At 45.5% G+C, this 24,850-nt stretch overlaps 1 protein-coding gene across 1 annotated transcript in view; it reads left to right on the top strand.

Moving 5' to 3' along the window:
* Window positions 10,299–24,850, top strand: part of EHD3 (EH domain containing 3) — a 30,417-nt gene continuing 15,865 nt past the window's right edge. The window contains exons 1-2 of the mRNA XM_005686846.3: window positions 10,299–11,173; window positions 23,737–23,913. Of these exons, the coding sequence (XP_005686903.2) occupies window positions 10,947–11,173; window positions 23,737–23,913 (404 nt within the window). The 5' untranslated portion in view covers window positions 10,299–10,946. The remainder of the gene's footprint in view (window positions 11,174–23,736; window positions 23,914–24,850) is intronic.

Genomic DNA, 24,850 nt, shown 5'->3' with positions numbered 1-24,850 from the left:
CACTGTTTCCCCATCGATTTCCCATGAAGTGATGGGACCAGATGCCATGATCTTCATTTTCTGAATGTTGAGCTTTAAGCCAGCTTTTTCACTCTCCTCTTTCACTTTCATCAAGAGGCTTTTGAGTTCCTCTTCACTTTCTGCCATAAGGGTGGTGTCATCTGCGTATCTGAGGTTGTTGATATTTCTCCTGGCAATCTTGATTCCAGCTTGTGCTTCTTCTGGCCCAGCATTTTTCACGATGTACTCTGCATATAAGTTAATCTGTCAAATCTAAGAGGATGCTATGTGCCTGACGCCAAGAATATTTTTTATCTGACCAAGAAAAAAAAAGCATAAGTGTTGAAAGAGATCACAATTCCAAAGCTAAGGAGATGAAAGATAGTTATCAGAAAAGCACTGACATCAGGAACAAAATAAGAAGTCTCTTTTTAAAATTCTCAACATTGTTTTAAAATTTCTGGCAAAATATGAAATATAAATATAAACCTAAATGGTATTAATAAAAAAGAAAAACACTAGTTGATCCTCACTCAACTTGAAAACAGAATAAACTAAAAAGTACTATATAAATGAACATTTAGTAAAAAAAAAAAATACATAAGATACTTTTTAAAGTAATGGCATTCCTATATATAGCACTAAGTGTGTGTGTAAGTTGGTCAATCATGTCTGACTCTTTGCAACCCCATGGACTGTAGCCTGCTAGATTCCTTTGTCCATGAAATTCTCCAGGCAAGAATACTGGAGTGGGTTGCCATTCCCTTCTCCAAGGGATCTTCCTGATCCAGAGATTGAACCCAGGTCTCCGACATTGCAAGTGGACTCTTTACCATGTAAGCCACCAAGGAAGCCCAGACAGCAATAAGCATTTTGAAATTATCATAATAGAGATAACTTTCATAGTAACAATAAAAATATAAGATAACTGAAAATAATCTTAAGGGAAACTTTTTTTACTTATTTGAGGGCAACTACAAAAAGTTTACACAAATGTAAAACAGTAAATGGAAACTTATATCATATTCTTGGGTTGAAAATTTAAACATTAAGATGTTAATTCTCCAAAAATTAATTTATAGTTTTATTGAGACTCTGATAAAAAAAAACCCAATGATCTTGTTTTGTGGGGGAGGACAGAGACGAGAAGAAGGTAATTGACAAAACATCTTTAAATTTAGTCTGGAGGGATAAACACAGAGACAGAAGATGAATGTCCTTATTGTGAAAACAAGGAACAATTTTCAAAACAACGAGAAAAACACCAAATATTTTTAGAAAAATGAAGGACAAACAAAAGCAGACAATCACAGAAGAAATATAAATGGCTTATAAATAAAAATTTCAAACTTTTTTGTAATAATATATACACTCCTTTTTTAAAATGAGCTATGTTCCACTTTGAGATTGGTGAATTCATTTAAATGATAACATACAGTGTTAGAAGGGGGGAAAAAACCATAGGAACTCTAACATCATTGCAACAGAGATACAAACTGTTGTACCTCTTTTGAAAAGCAATTTGGTCTAAGTATCATTCCCAATGGTTCCATTTATAAAATATATTTTAAGTAAATAAAACTGTAGATGAAGAACTATGTACAAATGTGTGCATCTTTTGGTGAAACAAAATAGATAACTCTGAAATAGAGCTTTCATTAATGCTGGCAATTAATGACTTACATGCTCAAACTGAAGTGTGGTTAATTAGATTATGGAATCTCCATACTGTTGATTATAAGCCTTCATCCCAATTTAATTATTCAAATAGATTCCCAGGATATGTGAAACACACATGGTATAATGTTGACTGGGGAAAAAGTAGAGGATAAGTAAATATCTATCAATATAAATGAGATGGAAACTAAGTTATCCCAAATTTCATAATTACTTTTCAATTAGAAGGAGCAAAAGAATAAGAGGAAGAGGAGGGGGAAGACAGCAAAGACAAGAAGAAAGTGAAACTCAGATATTGTTAAAACGACTTAGTAAGGGAGAGTGCATAGTCATACCAGATATTAAGATGTATCATATGATCACAGTAATTTAGGTGGCATGTTACTAAAAATAGACACATAGCTCACTGAAATAGGATAACTCTGAAATAAGGCTTTAATTATCCAATAATTTATAATGATGTATCTTTAGGAAGACTTGGCAAACCAAAAGAGAACAGAAGACTATTTAACAGAGAACTGTAAAGAATCTGGAAATAATTTTGAATACATCACCATCCCACAACTTTACACCAAAACAAAAAATCTGATAATGAATTTTAAAGTTACATATAAAAATTTCAAACTACAGAATAATTTTGTGAAAAATTCAAATTCCTGAGCAGGAGAACTCTAAGTTTAATGTAGTAACAGAAGAAATCATAAAGAATAAAACCAATAGCTTTTCCTAGAAAACAATTTTCAACTTCAATAAGTAAAAAAAAAATTTTATAAGCAAAACACAAACTAAAATAAAAATAGATACAATTTTTAAATAGAGAAAAATTGAGATAGCAGTTGCTGAGTAGCAGATTTTTAAAGACTGGAACAGGCTCTAATGTCCACTACTGTCTGTTTTTGTATTTTTAAATAATGCCCACTCCTATCTACTGCCTTTATCAGGTTCCTTCTGCTGGTTCTTTTTGTGATGGTCATAGCCTTGCTGTTTTACATTCATGGGCCAACTGCAGGCAATTCACAGTTCCAGTCTCTCTGTTCATCAAGAGCCACTTCCACAATGAGTCAAATTTGGAGCCTGAATCAGCCCTGATTTAGAGTTTAAGAGAGATGAGAACTCAGCCTTCCTCAAGGAGCTTCCTCTTCCTCCCCTCGTAGGGAGACAGGCAAAATTTACCACCTAGGAAAATGCTCAGGACTTGTGCTGGTTCCAGAGTCCCTCTGGATTCCTGTACTTTTGTCATTTCACTGCTTTGTCACTTTTATGACCCAAGAGGGGTTGTTTGTGGGATGGTGCAATCAAGATACCACCTGCCGGGACAGAGTAATACCTCTGGGCTTGGAACCGAGAACCGGCTTCTTTTTGCTTTCATCAAGAAGCTCAGAGCGGCACGTGCTGCTCGCCTCTAAGGAGCCCTGGATGAGTTCATCTCCACCCAACATGATCCCTGCACCTGCTACTTGCCCCCTTCCCCTTCCATCTAAAGCCTCAAATGTTGAATAACTTTTCAGAATTCAGGAGACTTGGGTAGGCTGCCCCACATCTTTTGTGGATCAAGGAAAAAGGAAGTAGGATGTTAGATAGCTCCACAGAGGATGCCTGTGTAGGCAACGCTTTCAACCTCTCTGCGCATGAATGTGCCTCTCTAGGAAACATTCCTATCTTCACTTTCAGCATTGCTGTGAGGGCCAGATGCTACGAGGGCAATGCCCACCCTCTAGAAACACAAGTGCTATGAAAACAGAGACTGATGATGAAGGTGATGAGGTTTTCTAATCACAGCTCATACCTCGTAAGTTACAAATGTCTTGCCTTTGGGAGATGAGGTTCTCAGAGAGAAAACTGAGCTGTAGGGGCTCATCAAGCAGACTTTTTAATAAAGCCAGACATCTGCTGCCTCCCACAGTGTGGGCTTTCCTGCTTGCGATGTTGGACTTTTCAGGTGAGCTTCTGCCTGGTACACCTAGGGATGAAACTATCTTTCTGCCCATGAGAGCTGCTGTATATGACAGTCTCAGCAATTAACTACATGCGGCAATAAAGGTACGAACGGGGCAAGCTGCCGAGGGACAACCGAACAACTGGACTCAGCCTGTTACTTCATCTCCTTTTCTGTTTATAAATTTCTTGAGTACAATTCCTCATCTCCTTATTTTTATTCTTCCCTTTCTTTGTATGCAGCCGGTTTTCATTCGTTCAAGGGGAAAGTGAGCTACTGTTCATTGAGCATAAACTACTGTTTATATATACTTATATTTGTATTTATATATAATTGTGCCATATATAATTATGTCTGTAGATAGATATTTATACAGAGATTATAAAACTGTGTTAGGTCCTTAACCTACATTGTGTCCATTTTTCCCCACAACAGCATTGTGCAGTCATTCTTAGGCCCGGTTTCACACATGAGGATACTGTCATAAAAAGAAGTTAAACAGCTTAGCCTAATTCTCAATAAGAGGAACTGGCTGAGCTGATGCACTTTCCTCTTCAACAGAGCGCAACAAAAGGAGTAAGCTAAGGCGTACACACCTGGGAGGGCCAGGCTGGTAGAGGCTCAGGTTCTGGGGTTGTGGACACTGGTCCCCACTTGGACTGTTGCTCTGATTTCTCTAACATCCCCAAGTTAGAGCCAGGGCACTTTATTTTTTTTTTTAATTCCAGGTTCCCAATGTAGTTTCCATACTCTCATCCCTCTACTTCTAAAGCGACTTTGGTGGTCTTGGTGAGAAAGGAAAGGAAAAGGGGAAAAAAGGCAAAAGCCCAGTTTAATAGTGCCACCCTCAGGGGCCTATAGCAACTGCCACAGATGCCACTATTAGCAACTGCATTTCTTGGACCCCATGAGTCACCCTCAGTTACAATACAAATGAACCAAAAAAAGCTACTCACTGATGATGAAATTAACTTGGCTTATTAAATCGGTCTAGAACACAAGGCAGTACCCACAAAATGGGTAAAAATAACAGATTATTATATTAAGAGCCAACAATATACCCTGAGCACCGTCAGTGGATCAGGCAGCCATTGAGCAGTAGACACGCGTTGTCTCCATTCACCCTAAAAATACACTCTTACTCATAGTGGAGCTGAAACTGGAAGAGTGAAGCCACTTTCCTGAGGTCAGTGAGGATGTGGGGGGACAGGGACTGCGGGCTGGCTGCTGGGAACCTCAGGGTAACAGAATATAGGAGCCAGGTGGTATGTTTAGGAGCAGCACGTGGTAGGAGGGAGGCAGCTAGGAGCCAGACGGGGCTGAAAGCAAATGCTGACAAAATGTTGAGTAGGAAAATAATAAAGTTTCAGGGGACTATGTGCCGCAGGATATGCTTTTTAGAAAGTTCTAAAGCATGAAACCTCAACAATATGCTATTGTTAATGATAATATTAATTTAAAAACCAAGGGAATAAATTCCATAGTGTCTAGCTCTGGGGTAGCTAGGAGACAGGAACAGAATAATGGAGGAACACATAGATACATGCAAATTACTGCTAATTTTTCCAGTTCTCAGACTGGATGATGGGTACACCAGGAGTTTATTATGTTATTTAAAAGTGTGTTCAACAAAAAAAGAAAAATGTAACCAAAAAGCCAGGTATAAGGAGTTTGTCTTCAATCAAAATTATGAAAAAATCTAATTTTGTGTACCCAAGTAATTTTTTTTGAAAGAATAGGGGGAATGATAAATAAACAGCCAAATACTCATTTTCAAATTTAAGAAATAAAACATGGCAAATAGAGCAGAAGACACCTGTGTACCCATCCCCAATTTCTCTTCCATCCTTGGTACATGGATTCTTTACCACTTGCACCACCTGGAAAGCCACATACATATTCCCTTACATTTTAAAAAACTTCTGAGCATCATGAACAACAAGAAATGCTTTTTGCATGATTTAAAATTTAAGAGACATGGTATTTCATATGCTTCGCATCATAGAGTACCTCGGGTTTTCTTTACTCAGCGCTATGTTTTGGCATCAGACCCCGTCCCCGCATTTTCTCATTTGTATACTATTTATTTTATTATGGGCTTCCCTGGTGACTCAGATGGTAAAGAATCTATATGAAATTAATTTTATCATATAAACATGGCACAATTTGTCCACTTTCTTGGTGAAGAAAACTTTACTGTTTATAATATTTTGCTGTTAAAAACAGTGCTGCCCTCAACATCATTCTCTCCCTATGCACCTGCACACGGACAAGAGTCTCTCTAGATAAAGTGTAGGTATGGGATTGCAGGGCGAATGGAGGACACATGTACCCTGAGCTTTGCCAGGCAATGCCAAATTATTTCCTTAGGCATTTATGCCAGTGTCTACACATCCACCAGTGATGAGCGAGAGTTCCCATCGCTCCACATTCTCACCATCACTCAGTATCATCCAGTGTGTGGTTTTGTCCATTTTGGTGTGTGTGAAGTGCTGTCCAATTGTGGTTTGGCATTTTCCTAACTACCAATAAGGTTCAACATCTTTTCTTGCTTTTATAGGGTAGGAGTCACATAGTCTTTTTTGTAAAAAAATCTTTGTGTCTTTTGTTAATATATTTTTTTCTGTTGGAATGTTTGTCTTTTTCTTATAGATGCACAAGCAATAATTGTACATTTTGAATGTTCTTTGGTTGGTTTCATGTATTGCAAATATCTTCACATTCTGTTTTGTATTGTCAGTTGAATAATAGTGACTTAAGTTTACTACTACCAAATGTATTAATCTCATTTGCAATATGCACTTTGGTGTCTTCAGTTCAGTTCAGTCGCTCAGTCATGTCTGACTCTTTGTAACCCCATGGACTGCAGCACACCAGGCCTCTCTGTCCATCACCAACTCCCAGAGCTTGCTCAAACTCACGTCCATCAAGTCAGCAATGTCATCCAACCATCTTATCCTCTGTCGTCCCCTTCTCCTCCTGCCTTCAATCTTTCCCAGCATCGAGGTCTTTCCAAGTAAGTTAATTCTTCACGTCAGGTGGCCAAAGTATTGGAGGTCCAGTTATAGCATCAGTCCCTTCAGTGAATATTCAGGACTGATTTCCTTTAGGATTGACTGGTTGGATCTCCTTGCAATCCAAGAGACTCTCAAGAGTCTTCTCCAACACCACAAATCAGTTCTTCTGAGCTCAGCTTTCTTTATGGTCCAACTGTCACATCCATACATGACTACTGGAAAAACCATAGCTTTGACTAGACGGACCTTTGTTGGCAAAGTAATGTCTCTGCTTTTTAATGCTGTCTAGGTTGGTCATAGCTTTTCTTCCAAGAAGCAAGTGTCTTTTAATTTCATGGCTGCAATCACCATGTGCGGTGATTTTGGTGTCTTATTGAAGGAATTCTTCTTGACTTTATAAATGCATTCTCTACTGCAACTTCTGTATATATCAGGTTTCCATTTGCCGGCTGTTTTCCTGGGTCTGTCTTCTCTTGGTCTATCTCTACGCTAAAACCTCAGCACCTTAACCACTGCAACTTGATAATGACACCTACTAGGGCAAGTTCCCTCCTCTAACTGTTGCTACTGTTGTTGCTGTGTTCCTCCTTTTTCTCCCCTCCTCCTCCTTCTACCCTCACATTTGCCTCTCTTCATTCTTCTTCTGGAATACCTTAGTTATTCTTGGACTATTTACTGTCTTATATACATTTTAGAATCATCTTGTTAATTTCCATGGAAAACCCTGTTCAAATTTTAATTTAAATTCTATCAATTATTGAATCTAGCAATTATACTGTAAAGAATTCACATCTTTCTTACACGAAATCTTTTCATAATTGAACATAGTACATCTCTCCCATTTATTTAGAACTTCTTTCATGTCTTCCCATTGATTTTTATCATTTTTCATTTAACAGTCTTGCACATCTTTTGTCAGATTTATCTGTAGGGTTTTTTTTTTTTCATAGCTTTTTAAAAAGCTCTCCTTTGTAGCTCTTTATTGCTAGTATATAGACATGCTGCATAATTACTTGGTTCTTTTTTAAAAAGATACATTTCCCAACTCTTCGGGCTTCCCAGGTAGTGCTAGTGGTAAAGAGCCCACCAATGCAAGAGACGTAAGAGATGCAGGTTCAATCCCTGGGTCAGGAAGATCACTTGGAGGTGGGCACAGCAATCCACTCCAATATTCTTGCCTGGAAAATCCTATGGATATAGGAGCCTGGCGGGCTAAAATCCGTAGCATCCCAAAGACCTTCATCAACTCTTTACCACCAAGAGCTGGAGTAACATGTATCAATGTGTACTGAGTAAATTAGGTATTCAGGCTGATGTTGAGTTTTACACAATATCATGGCTGTACTAGTTACTAAAATATTGAAATATTTTCAATAGAGGACCCCCCTGACTTCCCTGTTGGCACCCTGGCCATCCTGGCCTCTCTCCATGGACAGACCCAGACTTCCCCATCACCCAAACACTACTGATGTGGTTTAACATCTTATATTTATAGGACAGTCTTGTAGTCTCTTTTTATAAAAAGAATTTTGGAGTCTTCTGCTAATTTTTTCTATTGGAATTTTTTCTTATTAATACAGGCATTAATTGTATATTTTGAATGCTCTTTGTGGGTTTTATTATTGTAATATACTTTCACTCTTTTTTGTATCTCTACCCAAAACGGGTGGGGGGCCTTAGGCCCTGCTTCACTGGAAAGACAGACGAGTGTTCTGATTGCTCCATTCCTATGCCATCTGAGTTGTTAAGAATTTTGAAAGTTGCCTTGTACGCTCACATGCCAGTGCTAAAGTAACACCAAGGGTGAAATATTCATCTGCGTGGTTTCTCAATCAAGGTGCACAGAGCTCAGAAAGAGGAGATCAGCTCTGGCGATCTGAACTGTAACCAAGGAGATGCAAGCCAGCACCCACCTCTGAGGATCCCCACCTGAATCCCTGCACCTTGTCTCGCTCCTCCCCTTGGAGTTCCCACAGGCACCTTGAGCACATTTCAGACTTTAAATGCCAAGTCAGCTCTCTTCCTGACTCCAAACTGGTGGAACAGTGTCTCCAACCACCTTGCCCCCAACAGCAGGAAATTCAGAATTATCCTAGACTCTGACTTACCCATAGTACTGCTTACCAAGATCTGTCAATTCTATGCCATTAAAAAAAAAATCCTAAATATAATCTTTTCTTCATCCCAATTACTCCAACTCCTGAATTTTTGAATAGTTTCTGAATTAGTCTTTTGGCCTCCAGCCTCTCTTGTTTCTCCAGTCCCTCTCCTGCACCGCTACCCACATTAACAGTCCCACCTGGCCCATGAGCCTACTCTGTTTCCTCATCTGTGGAGAGGAGTATGTGGAAGCCATCTGCCCTGGCAGCAGGGAGTGTTTTGTCACTGGTGCAAATATAAATCAGATCGACTTTGAGTTGGTTTTATTATTGTGTTTAAATTCCCTGCAGACAATGCACCATTTTTGGCCTACACCTGCCTGGCCAGCTGTTCTCATCCACTTCTTCTTGGCATGAAACTGGAGACGTGATCTGCCCTATAGAGCTGCTGTGTGCTGTGCTTAGTCATTCAGTCATGTCAGCTCCTTTGTCCATGGGGATTCTCCAGGCAAGAATACTGGAGTGGGTCGCCATGCCCTCCTCCAGGGGATCTTACCAACCCAGGGATCGAACCCAGGTCTCCTGCATTGCAGGTGGATTCTTTACCGTCTGAGCCACCAGGGAAGCTATGAAGGTTAAATGAAACAATACCTGAAGGGAACTTAGCCCAGGCCCCTGCACATGGTGAGCATTTGGTCCATGTTAACCATGATTAATAATAACGTTATTATTGATTCCTTATTCCTTCTGTGATTCCTGTAAAACCTTTTCTGCCTGGCCTCAGTCACTCCCTCCCATCCTCCTGAATTCCATACTCTTGGTAGCAAACTGTTGACTCTGCCTTCACCCACCAAGTTCTTCCATGTTCCCCTACCTTTGCAAGTGCCCTTTACTCAGCCTGGAATGTCCCCCTTCTTCTCTATGGGTTCATCATTTAAGATCCAGTTCACAGTCAGGCTTTCTGTGACACCTTCCTCAAATTATCCAGACAAAAAGGATGCGGATGCCTCCTCCCGCTATACACCCAGGCCTTCTGTTCCTATCTCCTCTTAAAACCCGGCCTGGCTGGAGTTCCTGGAAGAGAGAGACTCTATGTGCTTATTTTGGTGATCAAATTTGTAACCACAGTCACCAAAATCGTGCCGTAATACTGGGTTAATACTTGTGGACGTTTTGCTTATTTTGTTCGATTGTATTGGAAGGAATGAACAAATGAATGAATGAGAATAGTTTAACTTCACCTAGACCAAGCAAAAAGTTTGGGTGGTGATAGTGTTGGTCATTTGGGGCAAGCTAATATTGGACTCTTCCTTCCATGCGCCAAGAAAAATATTACCTAACAATAGAGAACCTGTCATCCTAAGGAACTGAACTCAGTAAAGGGAAGCCTATATTTAAGAGCAGGGAGAGTGTGAAGCAGGTCAACTCTGTCTTCGCAGCTGTCCCTGAGAGGGCGCTGTTCCCAAATTAAACCTCCAGAGGCCGGGAATGAAATACCAGAGCGTTCCCACAGAACTCAGCATCCCTCCCTTCCCATGCAGCGAGCGGTCGCGGGTCCCCAGTGGGGCCACTGCCCACAAACATGGCGGCGCCCTGCTCAGCTTCTCCCCGCCGGGGCCGCAGGGCAGCGCCAGCCTTGCCAGTACTCGGGGACTTCCTCCGCGAGCCGGCTTCCTGCACGGCTGGCATTTAAACCCGCGCCTGGGGCTGCGGGCTGCGGCTGCAGATGCTGAGCTGTCCGCGGGCTGGGCAGCGCCGCCGCCTCCTCTGAGCCTCCGGGGTGGGCGGGAGCAGATTCGAAGCATCCCTTTACTGCACTCGAGCCAAAGTGGGAGAGAGCTGGGGGAGACCGGGGGACCCGGCATCTGACATTTTAATTGCAGGTTTGACTTTTTTCCCAAGATCGCAGCTCTCCCGCCCAACCTAGATATTTCTCCTCTCTCCGGCCTTGGTTGCTGGATGAAGCCGGGGCTGGGCTTGGTCCCAGGAGCAGGGGAAGAGCGCGTTCGCGGTCCCACGCCGTCGACCCGGGGACCCCCGAGCCCTGCGTCCTGGCCATGGTGCGGCTGAGCCCGGCGCTCCGGTGAGGCTGCGGCGCGGTTGGGAGCCCAGCGGGCCCTCCCTGCGGGACACCTTCCCCAAGGACCCGGGGTCGCCGACTCCAAGCCCTCCTGCTGGGACTGCGCACCGGGGGCGAGCAGGCGAGTGGTGGCCGCGATGTTCAGCTGGCTGCGCTCCGATGACCGCCGGAGGAAGGACCCCGAGGTCTTCCAGACCGTGAGCGATGGGCTCAAGAAACTCTACAGGACCAAGCTGCTGCCCCTGGAAGAGCACTATCGCTTCCATGAGTTTCACTCTCCTGCCCTGGAGGATGCCGATTTCGACAACAAGCCCATGGTGCTGCTGGTGGGCCAGTACTCCACCGGGAAGACCACCTTCATCAGGTGAGCCAGCCAGGGTACCCCAGCAGCCCACCCAGCTGCCCAGCGCTAGACCCTCTGCTCACTCCCGATGTCCCTCCTGGGGACAAGAGATAAGTCTTCACTTGAAATCTTTGAAGAAATCCTTGTATGGGGGTTGTCCAAAACTTACCCTATAATTTCATTGGATGGTCCCTTGCTCCATCCTACCTAGCACCTCTCCACTGCACTCAGCCCATAAAGTGTAAAGTTCAGAGCCATCCCTATGCTACCCATTTTATGGATGGTGAAACTGAAACCCACGAGGCACAAGTGAGATGTATCCTGGTCACAAGAATACATTAGGCTGGTGGGGTTGTCTGACACCATCTCCTTGTAGGGACATGTGCTTGATGGTCAGGACCACTTCCCTTGCCTTATAAAAGCTTCAGTCACTCACATGGGGGCTTTACAGTTGCAGCTGAGGAGGTGGGCCAGGGAGCCCACTTGTCCTTCTTCAATTTCCTTTTCCAATCAGAGCTCTTTACAAATATCTCTCTGCGACTGGAGACAAGCAGTGTCTAGAGGCAGAATGCTATTTTGTTTCCTGTTGATCTTCGCGGCTCAGTAATCATATTAAAGTCTTTTGGAGGTGGACAGAATATTGGCCACGGTCTCATCCAGCTCCTTGACTTGGCAGGCAAGATAACTGAGGCGTAGAGAGGTTAAATGAATTGTCCAAACCATATAACAGGATGGGAGGCTGACCTGGGATGAGGTCCTAGATGCATGGGAGGAGATGGTTGGCTCAGTGCCTATAACTTTGAGGGTGAGTCATCCATCCCCTTGAATTACAGAATCCTCGGGCTGTAGGGATCCTCAGGAAGTCAGCTGTCCACCCGGCCTTCACACTTATTGTCCACCAGAGCGATAAGGACCTTTCGTATCTTTAGAAGACAGGCTTCTCTCCAGCCCTCAGGCCACATAGCCTTCAAGGCCAAGCCATCTTCCTTGGTCTCATTCACACATTCACAGGCCTGAAAGCTGTTGAGGGTGCTCTGTGTTGAGTGGCCCTCCGTGTTGAGAGTCAGGCTCATAGAAAGTGGTGATGGATTCAGTTCCCCTCTGCCCCCGCAGAGTCAATGGTGCTCATCTCCTATGGAAGGTTTCAAAGCAGGGATGCTCTTATTTCCATTCATTGACCTGCAACATGCAAAGCACTGTGCTTTGTTTGGTGAGGAGAGCAGAAAAGTTCACAGTCTAGTTCCTGATTTTCTAGATTCAAATCTTCCCTAGTGCTAAGCTTTTAACACAAGCCTTCTGGGAGCAGGGCACACACCATATTAACATGACATGTCTGAACAGGACATCAGCTGAGTTTTTCCTTGTGGGGTGGACAGCCTTGGAGTCACTCAGCTTGAGAGGCTGAGTGATTTCTGAAGTTGGGTACCCAGGGGGATTGTTGGCTTTTGGAGGTCTTATATTGTTAGGACCCTTGCAAAGGGTCCTACCTGCAAGGACCCTTGCAAAGAATCTAATTCATTGCTTCTTAACTTTTCAAAAAGTCTGTGAACCCATCTTTACAAAAAAGTACCTACATCCCAAATTTACATATAATTTTGGGAGTCCAAGCTTTGGACCTTAGGGCCAAAACCCCTGATCTAATCCATCTCCCTTTTTTTGTTAAACGCCCATTGCAGCCAAAGATACTTCAGAGCCTCCTGGTTCTGTGCTTTGTAACATGCATCTTCCACCTGGCCCCATGGGAAGCACAGGCCATTTACAGATGGCTCCTGCCCATCACGTGGCCTTCCCCAGCCCTCTGGCCACACCTTGGTTATAATTCTTTGTAGGTTGTTTAGAACATCTCCTTCCTGTGGCACCAGCACTTACTGCCTAGCTCCCTGGGGCCTTGCTCGGGGGTCTCTGCTACAGGAGCTCCCAGTAGACATTTGCAGAATGGGAGGGGAGGTGGGGAGAAGCCAACATCCCCGAGGGCAAGATCCCAGAACAGCAGACGTGTTTAAGTGCCTCTTGTCTGAGACACTCTCCTGGCTTTGCCTGAGTCATGCTGGCTGTTAACTGGGTCTAAGAAGGTGGCAGAGCCGAATTGCTATAGATTACTCCTTATCTGAGGGAGACAGGAAGGCTGGGAGAGGCAGAGTCCTCCTCTTTCTTATCCGCTGAGTACAAGCGTTCACCCTCCCCACTTATGTCAGTAACCGAATTTAGCTCGTGCATCAAAAGCTGTCTCCCTTTGAGAGAGAGGATCCCAGCAGGGGAGGAGGGGTGGCAGCACAGGGAAGGCCTCCAAAACCAAATTACATATTTTCCTTTCTTCTCATTAAATCCACTGAACAGTAATTTAAAAAAAAAAAAAATTGGAAAATGCAGACAAGAGTAAATTTGAGGAAGATGAAAAAATGCCCCATCATCATCCTACAACTCAGGGGAAACCATTTTAAATATTTTATATATAGTTCAGTTCAGTTCAGTTGCTCAGTCGTGTCCAACTCTTTGCAACCCCATGGACTGCAGCACGCCTGGCTTCCCTGTCCATCACCAACTCCTGGAGCTTACTCAAACTCATGTCCATTGCCCTGCCAATGCAGGAGACATAAGAGACTCGGGTTCGATCCTTGGTTGGGAAAGATCCCCTGGAGGAGGACATAGCAACCCACTCCACTATTCTTGACTGGGAAATCCCCATGGACAGAGGAGCCTGGTGGGCTACAGTCCGTGGGGTGGCAAAGAGTCAGATACAATTGAAGCAATTTAGCACATATATATGATGTATGTATATAATATATGTATATGTGTATATAATACATATTATGTCTTTCCAGTATTTTCAGCTATTTTATAACACAGTTGAAATCATGCCATAATGTAATTTTGTATGTGGATTTATTTCACTTATAGCATGAACATTTCCCGAGTAAATTTTTAAATCTCTGTAAGCATTATTTTTAAGAGCCGCATGATATCTCACTGTATGTATATGCAGTTATTCAATTAACCAATCTACTTCTTTTGAATATTTGAAGTTGTTTCTAATTTTATTTTGTGCTATTATTGTAGGATCAATCTGACTGTCTCTGTGCATAATACTTTTCCACATATTAGGCTGTTTTCTCAGAGATTCCCAGAAGTGAAATCACTAGGCCAAAGGTTGTACAGAGTTTTGGTTTGTTTGTTTAATTTTTTCAGACTTCTTAATCTTGGTAGTAAGAGTCACATTTTTAAGTTGCTTTTCAAAAGAGCCAGTTGATACCACACCCCCTCCCCAAAGCAGGGAAGGTTCCACTTGGAGCGGCTAGGAGCACCTGGGCGCAGAATCCAGCCTGCCTTCACAGCTGCAGCCTCTCCCTTCCCCACTTCTTGCCTTAAGTGCTGCCATTCACATCTTGTATTCCAGCCTGAACCTGAGAGGGGCCCTTCCCTTGGGAATAAAGACTTGCCTCTTCATCCCCTGGCCCTTGGCCTTCTGTCTCCTAGTGTCCATCTCCTTTCAGTTACATTTCCTTGCCTCAGGGTCTATTTCTTGTCTCAGGAAGAACATGCAGAAAAGGACATTCTTCTAATAACTAATTAATGTGCTATGATCTCTGCCTGAAACAACTTCACTGGCCTAAGGCCCAGCAACCCAGGGTAATAAAATAAACAATAAATTGGCCGGGTGGCTGCTTCCTCCAACACAGGCTGCCTCTTCCTAGTACAGTAGCTCTGTGTCCTTCTGGCCTGGCAGCCTCTCCTCCTGCCTCTGCTGTTTTTCTCTCTTCATTCTTCCTCACTCTGGCCTGCAATCTCCAGTCCCTCCTCCTTTGCACCGTTTGGCCCCCTGGTCACAGAGATGAATGGCTGGCTGCCCCAGGGGCTATAAGGTACAGGATCCCAAGGCCTCAGAGAGGGCCTCACTGGCCTGTGGCCACGCTGTAGTAGAGGGCCTGGGGCTTTGGGTGTGGGGCTTGGGGCTGCTGCAGCTGAGTGGCCTGGGTCTCCATAGGGAGAGCTCAGCTGGTCTTGAGCATCTCCCGGCCCTTCTATAGCATGACTGAGCCTCTACAGTATGAACGGGCACATGGTGGGGAGGGGGCCAGGTGCCTACTCAGCTGGTCCTTTTGACCTCCCCCTTTTTCAGGGGGCTCTTTGCATCCTCCTGTAAAGGTGACTCAGCATTTGCCTGTGGTTGTACCCTCTCTCACCACCTCTCTGGCTTCTCTCCTGCCTAGGCCTCACAGCAGCATCACCCCCAGAAAGGATGATTCTCTAATAAGCTGAAGGGCTAGTGAAGGGGCCCCTTTCCATTCCAGTAGAGCCACTGTCCTCTGCCAGGCCATCCTGCTAGCCACAGCCCTGGCAGCTCCTCACTCCTGTCACCCATCTGAGGTCCATGGACATCCTTTTCCTGTCAGGGCTCTGATCTGCTTGTCCATAAGTGGGACTAGGTGGACATCTGCCTGCCTCTTACAAGGCCTGAGTGTTACTCAAGGGAGCAGAGGGCAGAGCATTGGTCTACCTCCTGATGTCTGGCTTAAGATCTGTCTTGAGAGTCAGGCACAAGCTGGAACCAAGATTGCTGGGAGAAATATCAATAACCTCAGATATGCAGATGACACCACCCTTATGGCAGAAAGGGAAGAGGAACTAAAGAGCTTCTTGATGAAAGTGATAGAGGAGAGTGAAAAAGTTGGCTTAAAACTCAACATTCAAAAAATGAAGATCATGGCATCCGGTCCCATCACTTCATGGCAAATAGATGGGGAAACAATGGAAATAATGACAGACTTTATTTTCTTGGGCTCCAAAATCACTGCAGGTGGTGACCGCAGGCATGAAATTAAAAGATCCTTGCTCCTTGGAAGAAAAGCTATGACCAACCTAGACAGCATATTAAAAAGCAGAGACATCACTTTGCCAACAAAGATCCATCTAGTCAAAGCTATGGTTTTTCCATGTATGGATGTGAGAGTTGGACTATAAAGAAAGCTGAGAGCTGAAGAATTGATGCCTTTTAACTATGGTGTTGGAGAAGACTCTTAAGAGTCCATTGGACTGCAAGGAGGTCAAACAAGTCAATCCTAAAGGAAATCAGTCCTGAATATTCATTGGAAGGACTGCTGCTGAAGCTGAAGCTCCAAACTTTGTGAAGAACTCACTCATTGGAAAAGACCCTGATACTGGGAAAGATTGAAGGCAGGAGGAAAAGGGGATGACAGAGGATGAGATGGTTGGATGGCATCACCAACTTGATGGACGTGAGTTCTAGTGAGCTCCGGGAGTTGGTGATGGACAGGGAAGCCTGGCGTGCTGCAGTCCATGGGGTCGCAAAGAGTCGGACACGACTGAGTGACTGAATGGGACTGAACTGAGAGTCAGGTGTGGAGGTCATCAGGGAGAAACAGGACTGGGAGAAGGACCTCTGGGGAAGGGCTCATCCCACTCCCACTGACAGGAGAATGCCGCCATAGGAAGAACATGGGAAGCTCAGCAGAACCCAGGCTCCACCCATTCCAGCCAGGAGACCTTGTTAGGAAGGATCTAAGCTTTCTGAACCTCAGTGTCCTTATCACTAACATGTGAATAATGGCAACTACCTCATAGGGTTATTTAGGCCAGCCTGTGTCAGGGGCGGTTAGGCAAGGCAAGGCTAGTAGAAGGTCTGGCTACTGGTCTCCTTTGCGCTTGGGTCACTTTGTCCCCTGGTAGAGGTTTCTGTGTGCCAGGGACAGTGGTGACCACTCCATAAAGCAAAGAGCTGACTCAGACCTCAACTCAGCTATTGAGTCACCCATCTCTTACCTCGCTTTGTGTCCTTGGGGTGATTTACAGTCTCCCTGAAACCCTGTGAGGCCAACCAGACAAGTAGTATTGTCTTGACCCCATTTTAAAGCTGAAGTACACGAGGTTTAGAGAGACCAAAGATACAGACCTATAATGCAAACAGGGCTCCTTGGTGGCTCAGATGATAAAGAATCTGCCTGTAATGCAGGAGACCTGGGTTTGATCCCTGGGTTAGGAAGATCCCCTGGAGAAGGGAATGGCAACCCACTCCGATAATCTTGCCTGGAAAATTCCATAGAAAGGGGAGCCTGGTGGACTACAGTCCATGGGGTCAAAAAGAGTTGGACACAACTGAGCAACTAACACTAACTAACCTAACCCAAATACCTGTACCATCGGCAGAAAGTGATGTGTGCCTTTAGTGTCAACCTCAAGATATGCAAATTAAGAGCTATGTGGATTTTCACAAAGGTGCGAGGACCCTGGGTTTGGAGTCCATCCAGGTGGAAATGCACTGGGTACTTACAGACATGTGTTTTCTCTAATTATTATCTGTGCCAAGGTGAGCCCATGTCTGGTGTAGCCATTGCTTTTCCAAAACTCATGTGTGTCTTTGCAAAACCTTCACTCTGCCCCCCGAGCTAGTAAGAAACCCAGGATTAGCCCCACTTTATAAAAACTGGGGAAACTGAGGCAGTGGGCTCTGGAGGGACTTGTCCAAGGTCATATCTGCAGTGAAGCAGCCACCCATCAAGGCACGTTCCCTAACTGAGCTGAGGCATCGGGTGCAGCCCAGCCACGGCCTCGGGCAACGTTGCTGGCGGCCCCTGTCCCTCTGTTCCCCGCCCTGGGTGCTGTCCCAACCTCAGGGAGGGTTGGCCCCACTGTTGCAGAAGCAGAGGCCCCAGAAGCAGACTAGGTTGATTCTTGGCTACACCTCACCCTGAGTGCTCAGGTGCCAGTAAAACAAGCCACATGCTTAGATTGCCAGGCAAGCAGGATGCTGAAAACTGAGGCAGATGATGTTAGGAGACAGTTTGCTTAGGAAAAATAGTCCTCATGGGGAAAACCGGAATTGCATTTGTCTTCCTTATATCTGTTTTATTTCTTTTACATTGGATGGCAAGTCGGGGAGACACCCAAACCTTCTCTGCTCTTTGGGCCTCTGAATATTTGTATTTGGCCCTGAATGGGGGCAGTCTCCATCTCCATTTGCTCACCTGCAAAACTGAAAGAACTCAGCCATCCTGCAGCACTTCCAGGACCGATTGAGTGGAATAATTCAGGGAAGGGGCACAGAAGAGCACCTGGCTCACAGTGGGTGCTCTGCCCACCAGCCCTTCCTTGTTCTCAGGCTTCCCCATCTCCGCTGCTCCCACCCAGGCCTGAATTAACTTTTCTTTTTTTACCCTGCCATGGGAATGTGTTTGCCTGGCAACAGAGGCGATCTGTATCTCTCCCTACAGAGAAAGCAGCTATGAGAGCCCTCAATAGGATTTCCTTTCTGGACACAGTGCTGGCCTTGTTAAGGGGGCCCTCGGGGCTGCAGGTCATACCCAGATGTCCCTGAGAATTTACCCAGCCCCGGGTTCTCTGCTTGGCTTGACTGTGTCCCTGGATTTGCTTTGGAACTCACTGAACTCTGTGTTTCTCCAGACCCATGTGTGGTCAGCAAATCCAAGGTCATGTGGTTTTAGCCCGAAGGGCTCTTGCTGGGCCACTTGAGGCTCTGGAAACATCCCAGGAAGTGGCCCTGGCTATGCTGGGGAGCATCACCCTTTGTTCCTCCCCATGGAGCTTACCAGGCTCCTCTGTCCATGGGATTCTCTAGGCAAGAATACTGGAGTGGGTTCCCCTTTCCTTCTCCAGGGGATCTTCCTGACCTAGGAATCAAGCCTGGGTTCTCCTGCATTGCAGACAGATTATTTACCATCTGATCCTGCAACAAATAGTTTGATCTTTGGGATGGTGATCTAGGTACTAGGTACTGGTTTATGTGCTTACGGTCTATAACTCATTTAACCCTCAGAACATCGGGTGAGATGGATTTACCTATGAGGCCCATTTGATGGTAAGGGTTATAGTGCTCACATCAGAGGAAACGTGAGATGAAACGAGATAATTCATGGACAGTCTGGAACACGGTCTGGCACAAATGCTTAATAAATCAGAACAATGACCTCCCATTATAGAGGAAAGTACCGAGGTTCACAGAGGTCGAGAACCTTCTGAAGGTTAGAGAAACCAGGTCTGCTGGCCCCAGGCCCTGGGGCTCCCTGCCTCTCCCCTGAGGCTCTGAAGGAGAAGATGTGCTTGAGAAAGAGGAAACCCTGTCCACGGGCCGCTGGGGTGATACATTCTCATCACAACCCAGCTTTCAGAATGGGCCTCTGATGGGAGGAAATCCTGTCTTCACACCCAGCTGTTGGAGGGAGATGAGGGGCTTCACCGACCTAAAACTTCCAGTGTAGGTGGGTGGCCCCAGGACAGCATCTCCTCCTTGGCAGCTCACCTGCTAACTCCTTGGGGAGCGAGCCCCGTGGCAACTGAACTTCCCTGGAAGCACAGAGTAAACTAACAGCTCAGAACACAATGAGATGCCCATGAGCTGGAAGAAACTCCAGCCAGTTTCCCTGGCTGCCGCCTGCTGGGCAGAGGGTGGGCACGGGGCAGGGGGTGGGTGGTGGTGGCAGAGAGCATTTCCTTAGGGCAGAGACAGTTGAAGAGCAAAGGACTTGGTGTTAGACTGATAAGGGTTTGGGTTCCTGCTCCACTATTAGCTCTTTAAGGTGGAGGAAGCCCGATAACCTTTCAAAGCCTTGGGTTCCTCAATACAGCTGTCCCTTGTTCCTTGGTGTCCACGGAGCGCTGGTTTCAGGACCCCACCTCCCTTGCAGATGCTCAAGCCCCTGCAAGTATAAAATGGCACAGCACAGCAGACCCTGCGGATCCATGGGGTCCACATTCAACCGTTGGTTGTGTTCTCAGATGTGGGAGGCTCAGATACAGAGACCCCAACTGAACCTACTAGGGCTGCTAGAAGGAGCTGCCTTCTTGAAGTGATGAGGGTGATGTCTGCCATGGACATGCTATTGTCGGCGGTGCTATCTGCATAATGACAGTGTCCAGAGCAGGTTGTCAGCCCCGGCTGCAATTTGAATTGACTAGGGAGTTCCTGAAAAAGACCGGTGGTCAGGGCCCCATCATGGACCAGCAGGTCAGAACCCCTGGGCTGAGTCCCAGCTACCCAGGCAGTGGCTGAGGCCCACTGGCCCAAGAGTTCCCAGGCTCCCTTCCTGGCCAGCAGTCTCTGACTTGCCATCTCTTCTCCTAAGGGCTCCTTGACTTTTCCCTCTGGGCATGAACATGGCCCCTTAAGGTTTAGGGAGAGGGACTTGGCACACGCTGAGGGCTCACCCGAGGGTCTCTGTTTGTTGGGCAACCCACCCCTTAGCTTCTTGTCCGTCATGGCCCCTGGGACACTCCTCTGGCCAGTCCCAGCCCAGGGCAGCACTGGACTCCTCTGCCCGCAGTCCTGCTGCTGCTAAGTCACCTCAGTCGTGTCCGACTCTGTGCGACCCCATAGGCGGCAGCCCACCAGGCTCATCCGTCCCTGGAATTCTCCAGACAAGAACACTGGAGTGGGTTGCCATTTCCTTCTCCAATGCATGAAAGTGAAAAGTGAAAGTGAAGTCACTCAGTCGTGTCCGACCCTTAGCAACCTCATGGACTGCAGCCTACCAGGCTCCTCCACCCATGGGATTTTCCAGGCAAGAGTACTGGAGTGGGGTGCCATTGCCTTCTCCGGCCCGCAGTCCAGCCTTAAGCAATTTGGGCTCAAAGCTGTTCTGAGCTCCTGCCATAGAGTCCGGTTTTCCTTCCAATTTGTTCTCTTCATTCTCTGGCTCACCATGGGCTCCAAAGGGGGCTGTGGAGAAGGGTGGTGGCCTCAGGGTCTCAATGCTCAGGCCTCAGTTCAGTTCAGTTCAGTTCAGTCGCTCAGTCGTGTCCGACTCTTTGCAACCCCATGAATCACAGCACGCCAGGCCTCCCTGTCCATCACCAACTCCCGGAGTTCACTCAGACTCACGTCCATCGAGTTGGTGATGCCATCCAGCCATCTCATCCTCGGTCGTCCCCTTCTCCTCCTGCCCCCAATCCCTCCCAGCATCAGAGTTTTTCCAATGAGTCAACTCTTCGCATGAGGTGGCCAAAGTACTGGAGCTTCAGCTTTAGCATCATTCCTTCCAAAGAAATCCCAGAGTTGATCTCCTTCAGAATGGACTGGTTGGATCTCCTTGCAGTCCAAAGGACTCTCAAGAGTCTTCTCCAACACCACAGTTCAAACGCATCAATTCTTCGCCACTCAGCCTTCTTCACAGTCCAACTCTCACATCCATACATGACCACAGGAAAAACCATAACCTTGACTAGACGGACCTTACTCGGCAAAGTAATGTCTCTGCTTTTGAATATGCTATCTAGGTTGGTCATAACTTTTCTTCCAAGGAGTAAGTGTCTTTTAATTTCATGGCTGCAGTCACCAACGGCAGTGATTTTGGAGCCCCCAAAAATAAAGTCTGACACTGTTTCTACTGTTTCCCCATCTATTTCCCATGAAGTGATGGGACCAGATGCCATGATCTTCATTTTCTGAATGTTGAGCTTTAAGCCAACTTTTTTGCTCTCCTCTTTCACTTTCACCAAGAGGCTTTTAAGTTCCTCTTCACTTTCTGCCATAAGGGTGGTGTCATCTGCATATCTGAGGTGATTGATATTTCTCCCAGCAATCTTGATTCCAGTCCAGCATTTCTTCCAGCCCAGCGTTTCTCATGATGTACTCTGCATAGAAGTTAAATAAGCAGGGTGACAATATACAGCCTTGACGTACTCCTTTTCCTATTTGGAACCAGTCTGTTGTTCCATGTCCAGTTCTAACTGTTGCTTCCTGACCTGCATATAGGTTTCTCAAGAGGCAGGTCAGGTGGTCTGGTATTTCCATCTCTTTCAGGATTTTCCACAGTTTATTGTGATCCACACAGTCAAAGGCTTTGGCATAGTCAATAAAGCAGAAATAGATGTTTTTCTGGAACTCTCTTGCTTTTTCCATGATCCAGCAGATGTTGGCAATTTGATCTCTGGTTCCTCTGCCTTTTCTAAAACCAGCTTGAACATCAGGGAGTTCACAGTTCACATATTGCTGAAGCCTGGCTTGGAGAATTTTGAGCATAACTTTACTAGCGTGTGAGATGAGTGCAATTGTGCGGTAGTTTGAGCATTCTATTGCATTGCCTTTCTTTGGGATTGGAATGAAAACAGACCTTTTCCAGTCCTGTGGCCACTGCTGAGTTTTCCAAATTTGCTGGCATATTGAGTGCAGCACTTTCACAGCATCATCTTTCAGGATTTGAAACAGCTCAACTGGAATTCCATCACCACCACTAGCTTTGCTCGTAGTGATGCTTTCTAAGGCCCACTTGACTTCACATTCCAAGGTGTCTGGCTCTCGATTAGTGATCACATCATCATGATTATCTGGGTCGTGAAGATCTTTTTTGTACAGTTCTTCCGTGTATTCTTGCCACCTCTTCTTAATATCTTCTGCTTCTGTTAGGTCCAGACCATTTCTGTCCTTTATCGAGCCCATCTTTGCATGAAATGTCTTTGCAATCAAAGATGGAGAAGCTCTATACAGTCAACAAAAACAAGACCAGAAGCTAACTGTGGCTCAGATCATGAACTCCTTATTACCAAATTCAGACTCAAATTGAAGAAAGTAGGGAAAACCGCTAGACCATTCAGGTATGACCTAAATCAAATCTGTTATGATTATACAGTGGAAGTGAGAAATAGATTTAAGGGCCTAGATCTGATAGATAAGAGTGCCTGATGAACTATGGAATGAGGTTCATGACATTGTACAAGAGACAGGGATCAATACCATCCCCATGGAAAAGAAATGCAAAAAAGCAAATGGCTGTCTGGGGAGGCCTTACAAATAGCTGTGAAAAAAAGAGAGGTGAAAAGCAAAGGAGAAAAGGAAAGATACAAGCATCTGAATGCAGAGTTCCAAAGAATAGCAAGAAGAGATAAGAAAACCTTCTTCAGCGATCAATGCAAAGAAATAGAGGAAAACAACAGAATGGAAAGACTAGAGATCTCTTCAAGAAAATTAGAGATACCAAGGGAACGTTTCATGCAAAGATGGGCTCGATAAAGGACAGAAATGCTCAGGCCTGAAAAAGAGCAAAGAAAAACACATATACCCTGGGGTCACAGCCTAGTGGCTGTGCTAGAGGGTGGGACTGAAAGTCTAGGGTGGGATGGGGATCCTCTTCCTAGTGTACCCCTCACACGCTTTCTATCATGTATGAGCTATCTTTACATTAAATGACTGCCTAAACAGATCAATAACCACTTATGGCCAGCCAGCAGAGCCTCGGGGTGGTCTAATTCTAACCACATCTGTATACAGGTACTTTGGCAGACTCCCATTAGCTGTGAAGTCCACAGTATTCTGTGTAGGAATCAGTTTTAAGCCATGCTTTATTTCTGAGCCAAACCTTGCTTGTCCCACCCACCCCTCCTCATCATGGAGGTGAAAAGAAAAGGACCAAGGACAGATTTGATATTTTAAGTTCAACTGAAATCCTACTTCCTCCCAAAGGTCTTCGGATTCCGCATCCATGAAAATCTCTCCCTTCCGTGAAATATCCTTGATTGCCCCTCCACCGTGACTCACCCCAGCATCTACCTTGCTGTGGGCAGGCGGTGCTGATCTGCCCACAGCATCCCTGCATAATGACTGTGCTCCCTTCCACCAGGTATCTCCTGGAACAGGATTTCCCAGGTATGAGGATTGGGCCTGAGCCGACCACTGACTCCTTCATTTCGGTGATGCAAGGCGAGGTGGAGGGCATCATCCCTGGGAACGCCCTGGTGGTGGATCCTAAGAAACCTTTCAGGAAACTGAACGCCTTTGGCAATGCCTTCTTGAACAGGTGGGTACAGAGGGAACTCACGCATCCTGGGTGCTCTCTTTTCTCCTTGGAGTATGAAAGGGCAAGACCCTGTATCTTTTCCAGACCTGGAATCTCTCTTGATTGTCCCTTTCTTAGTGGGAATGAAACCACCATTGATTAGGGATATGGAAGCTGCTAACACTGGCCTGATTTCTCCTGATCAAGTTGGGGGAGGGATCCAACTAGTTAAATCCCATCTCTAATCCACACCTCCCTACAGGAAAAGCAGAGAGGGCTGCCCTCTGTAGTTCCCAGCTTTTGCCTATCCTATGGAAGGGCTTTTCAGCCAGCTAGGAGGAGGCAGAGGAAGGTTCCTCCTGTGTTGGACATTGTTTTTACTTGATGGCAGGGACCCTGGACTTAAGGTAGAAGCCCTGGCTTGGATCACTGTGCCTCCTACTAAACTCACTATGTGACCTTGGACAAGTCCCCTCCCCTGAGACAAGTCAGCCTGTAAACACCAGGGTCACTGGGTCAATTTGAGTGGAAGAAGCTCTAGTGGCTGCTCCGCAAGCTGACCCGGGCCTTTCTGTTACTCTGCTTACCTAGAGTGCAGGCTAATTCCCTGATCAGGCTTATAATGTAGGTCCACACCACAATTTTGCATGCATATTGCATTAAAAAAATTTTTAAGCTACTTTCTATAATTGAAGGCATTTTGAGTAAAGGTAAAGACTATGGGCGTTGGGTTAAGAACCCATCCAATAGCACCATGCTCTTAGATAGATTACCTAACTGGTCTGTGTCTGGCTTTTCCCATTGGTAAAATAGGATGAGAGTAAATGTCCTCCTCCAAGGCAAGAGGACTTTGTGAGAAAGTTGGCATTTGACACAGATATTCAATGATGAGTGAAGTCACATGCAAAGGGTTAAAAAAAGGACATTTCAGGAAGAGAAAACTTGTATATATATATAT

This window comes from Capra hircus, chromosome 11 (genome assembly GCF_001704415.2).
Source record: "Capra hircus breed San Clemente chromosome 11, ASM170441v1, whole genome shotgun sequence".
Lineage (NCBI taxonomy): Eukaryota > Metazoa > Chordata > Mammalia > Artiodactyla > Bovidae > Capra > Capra hircus.
The sequence above is the reverse complement of the archived record's forward strand: the minus strand, read 5'-3'. Positions and strand labels throughout refer to the sequence as shown.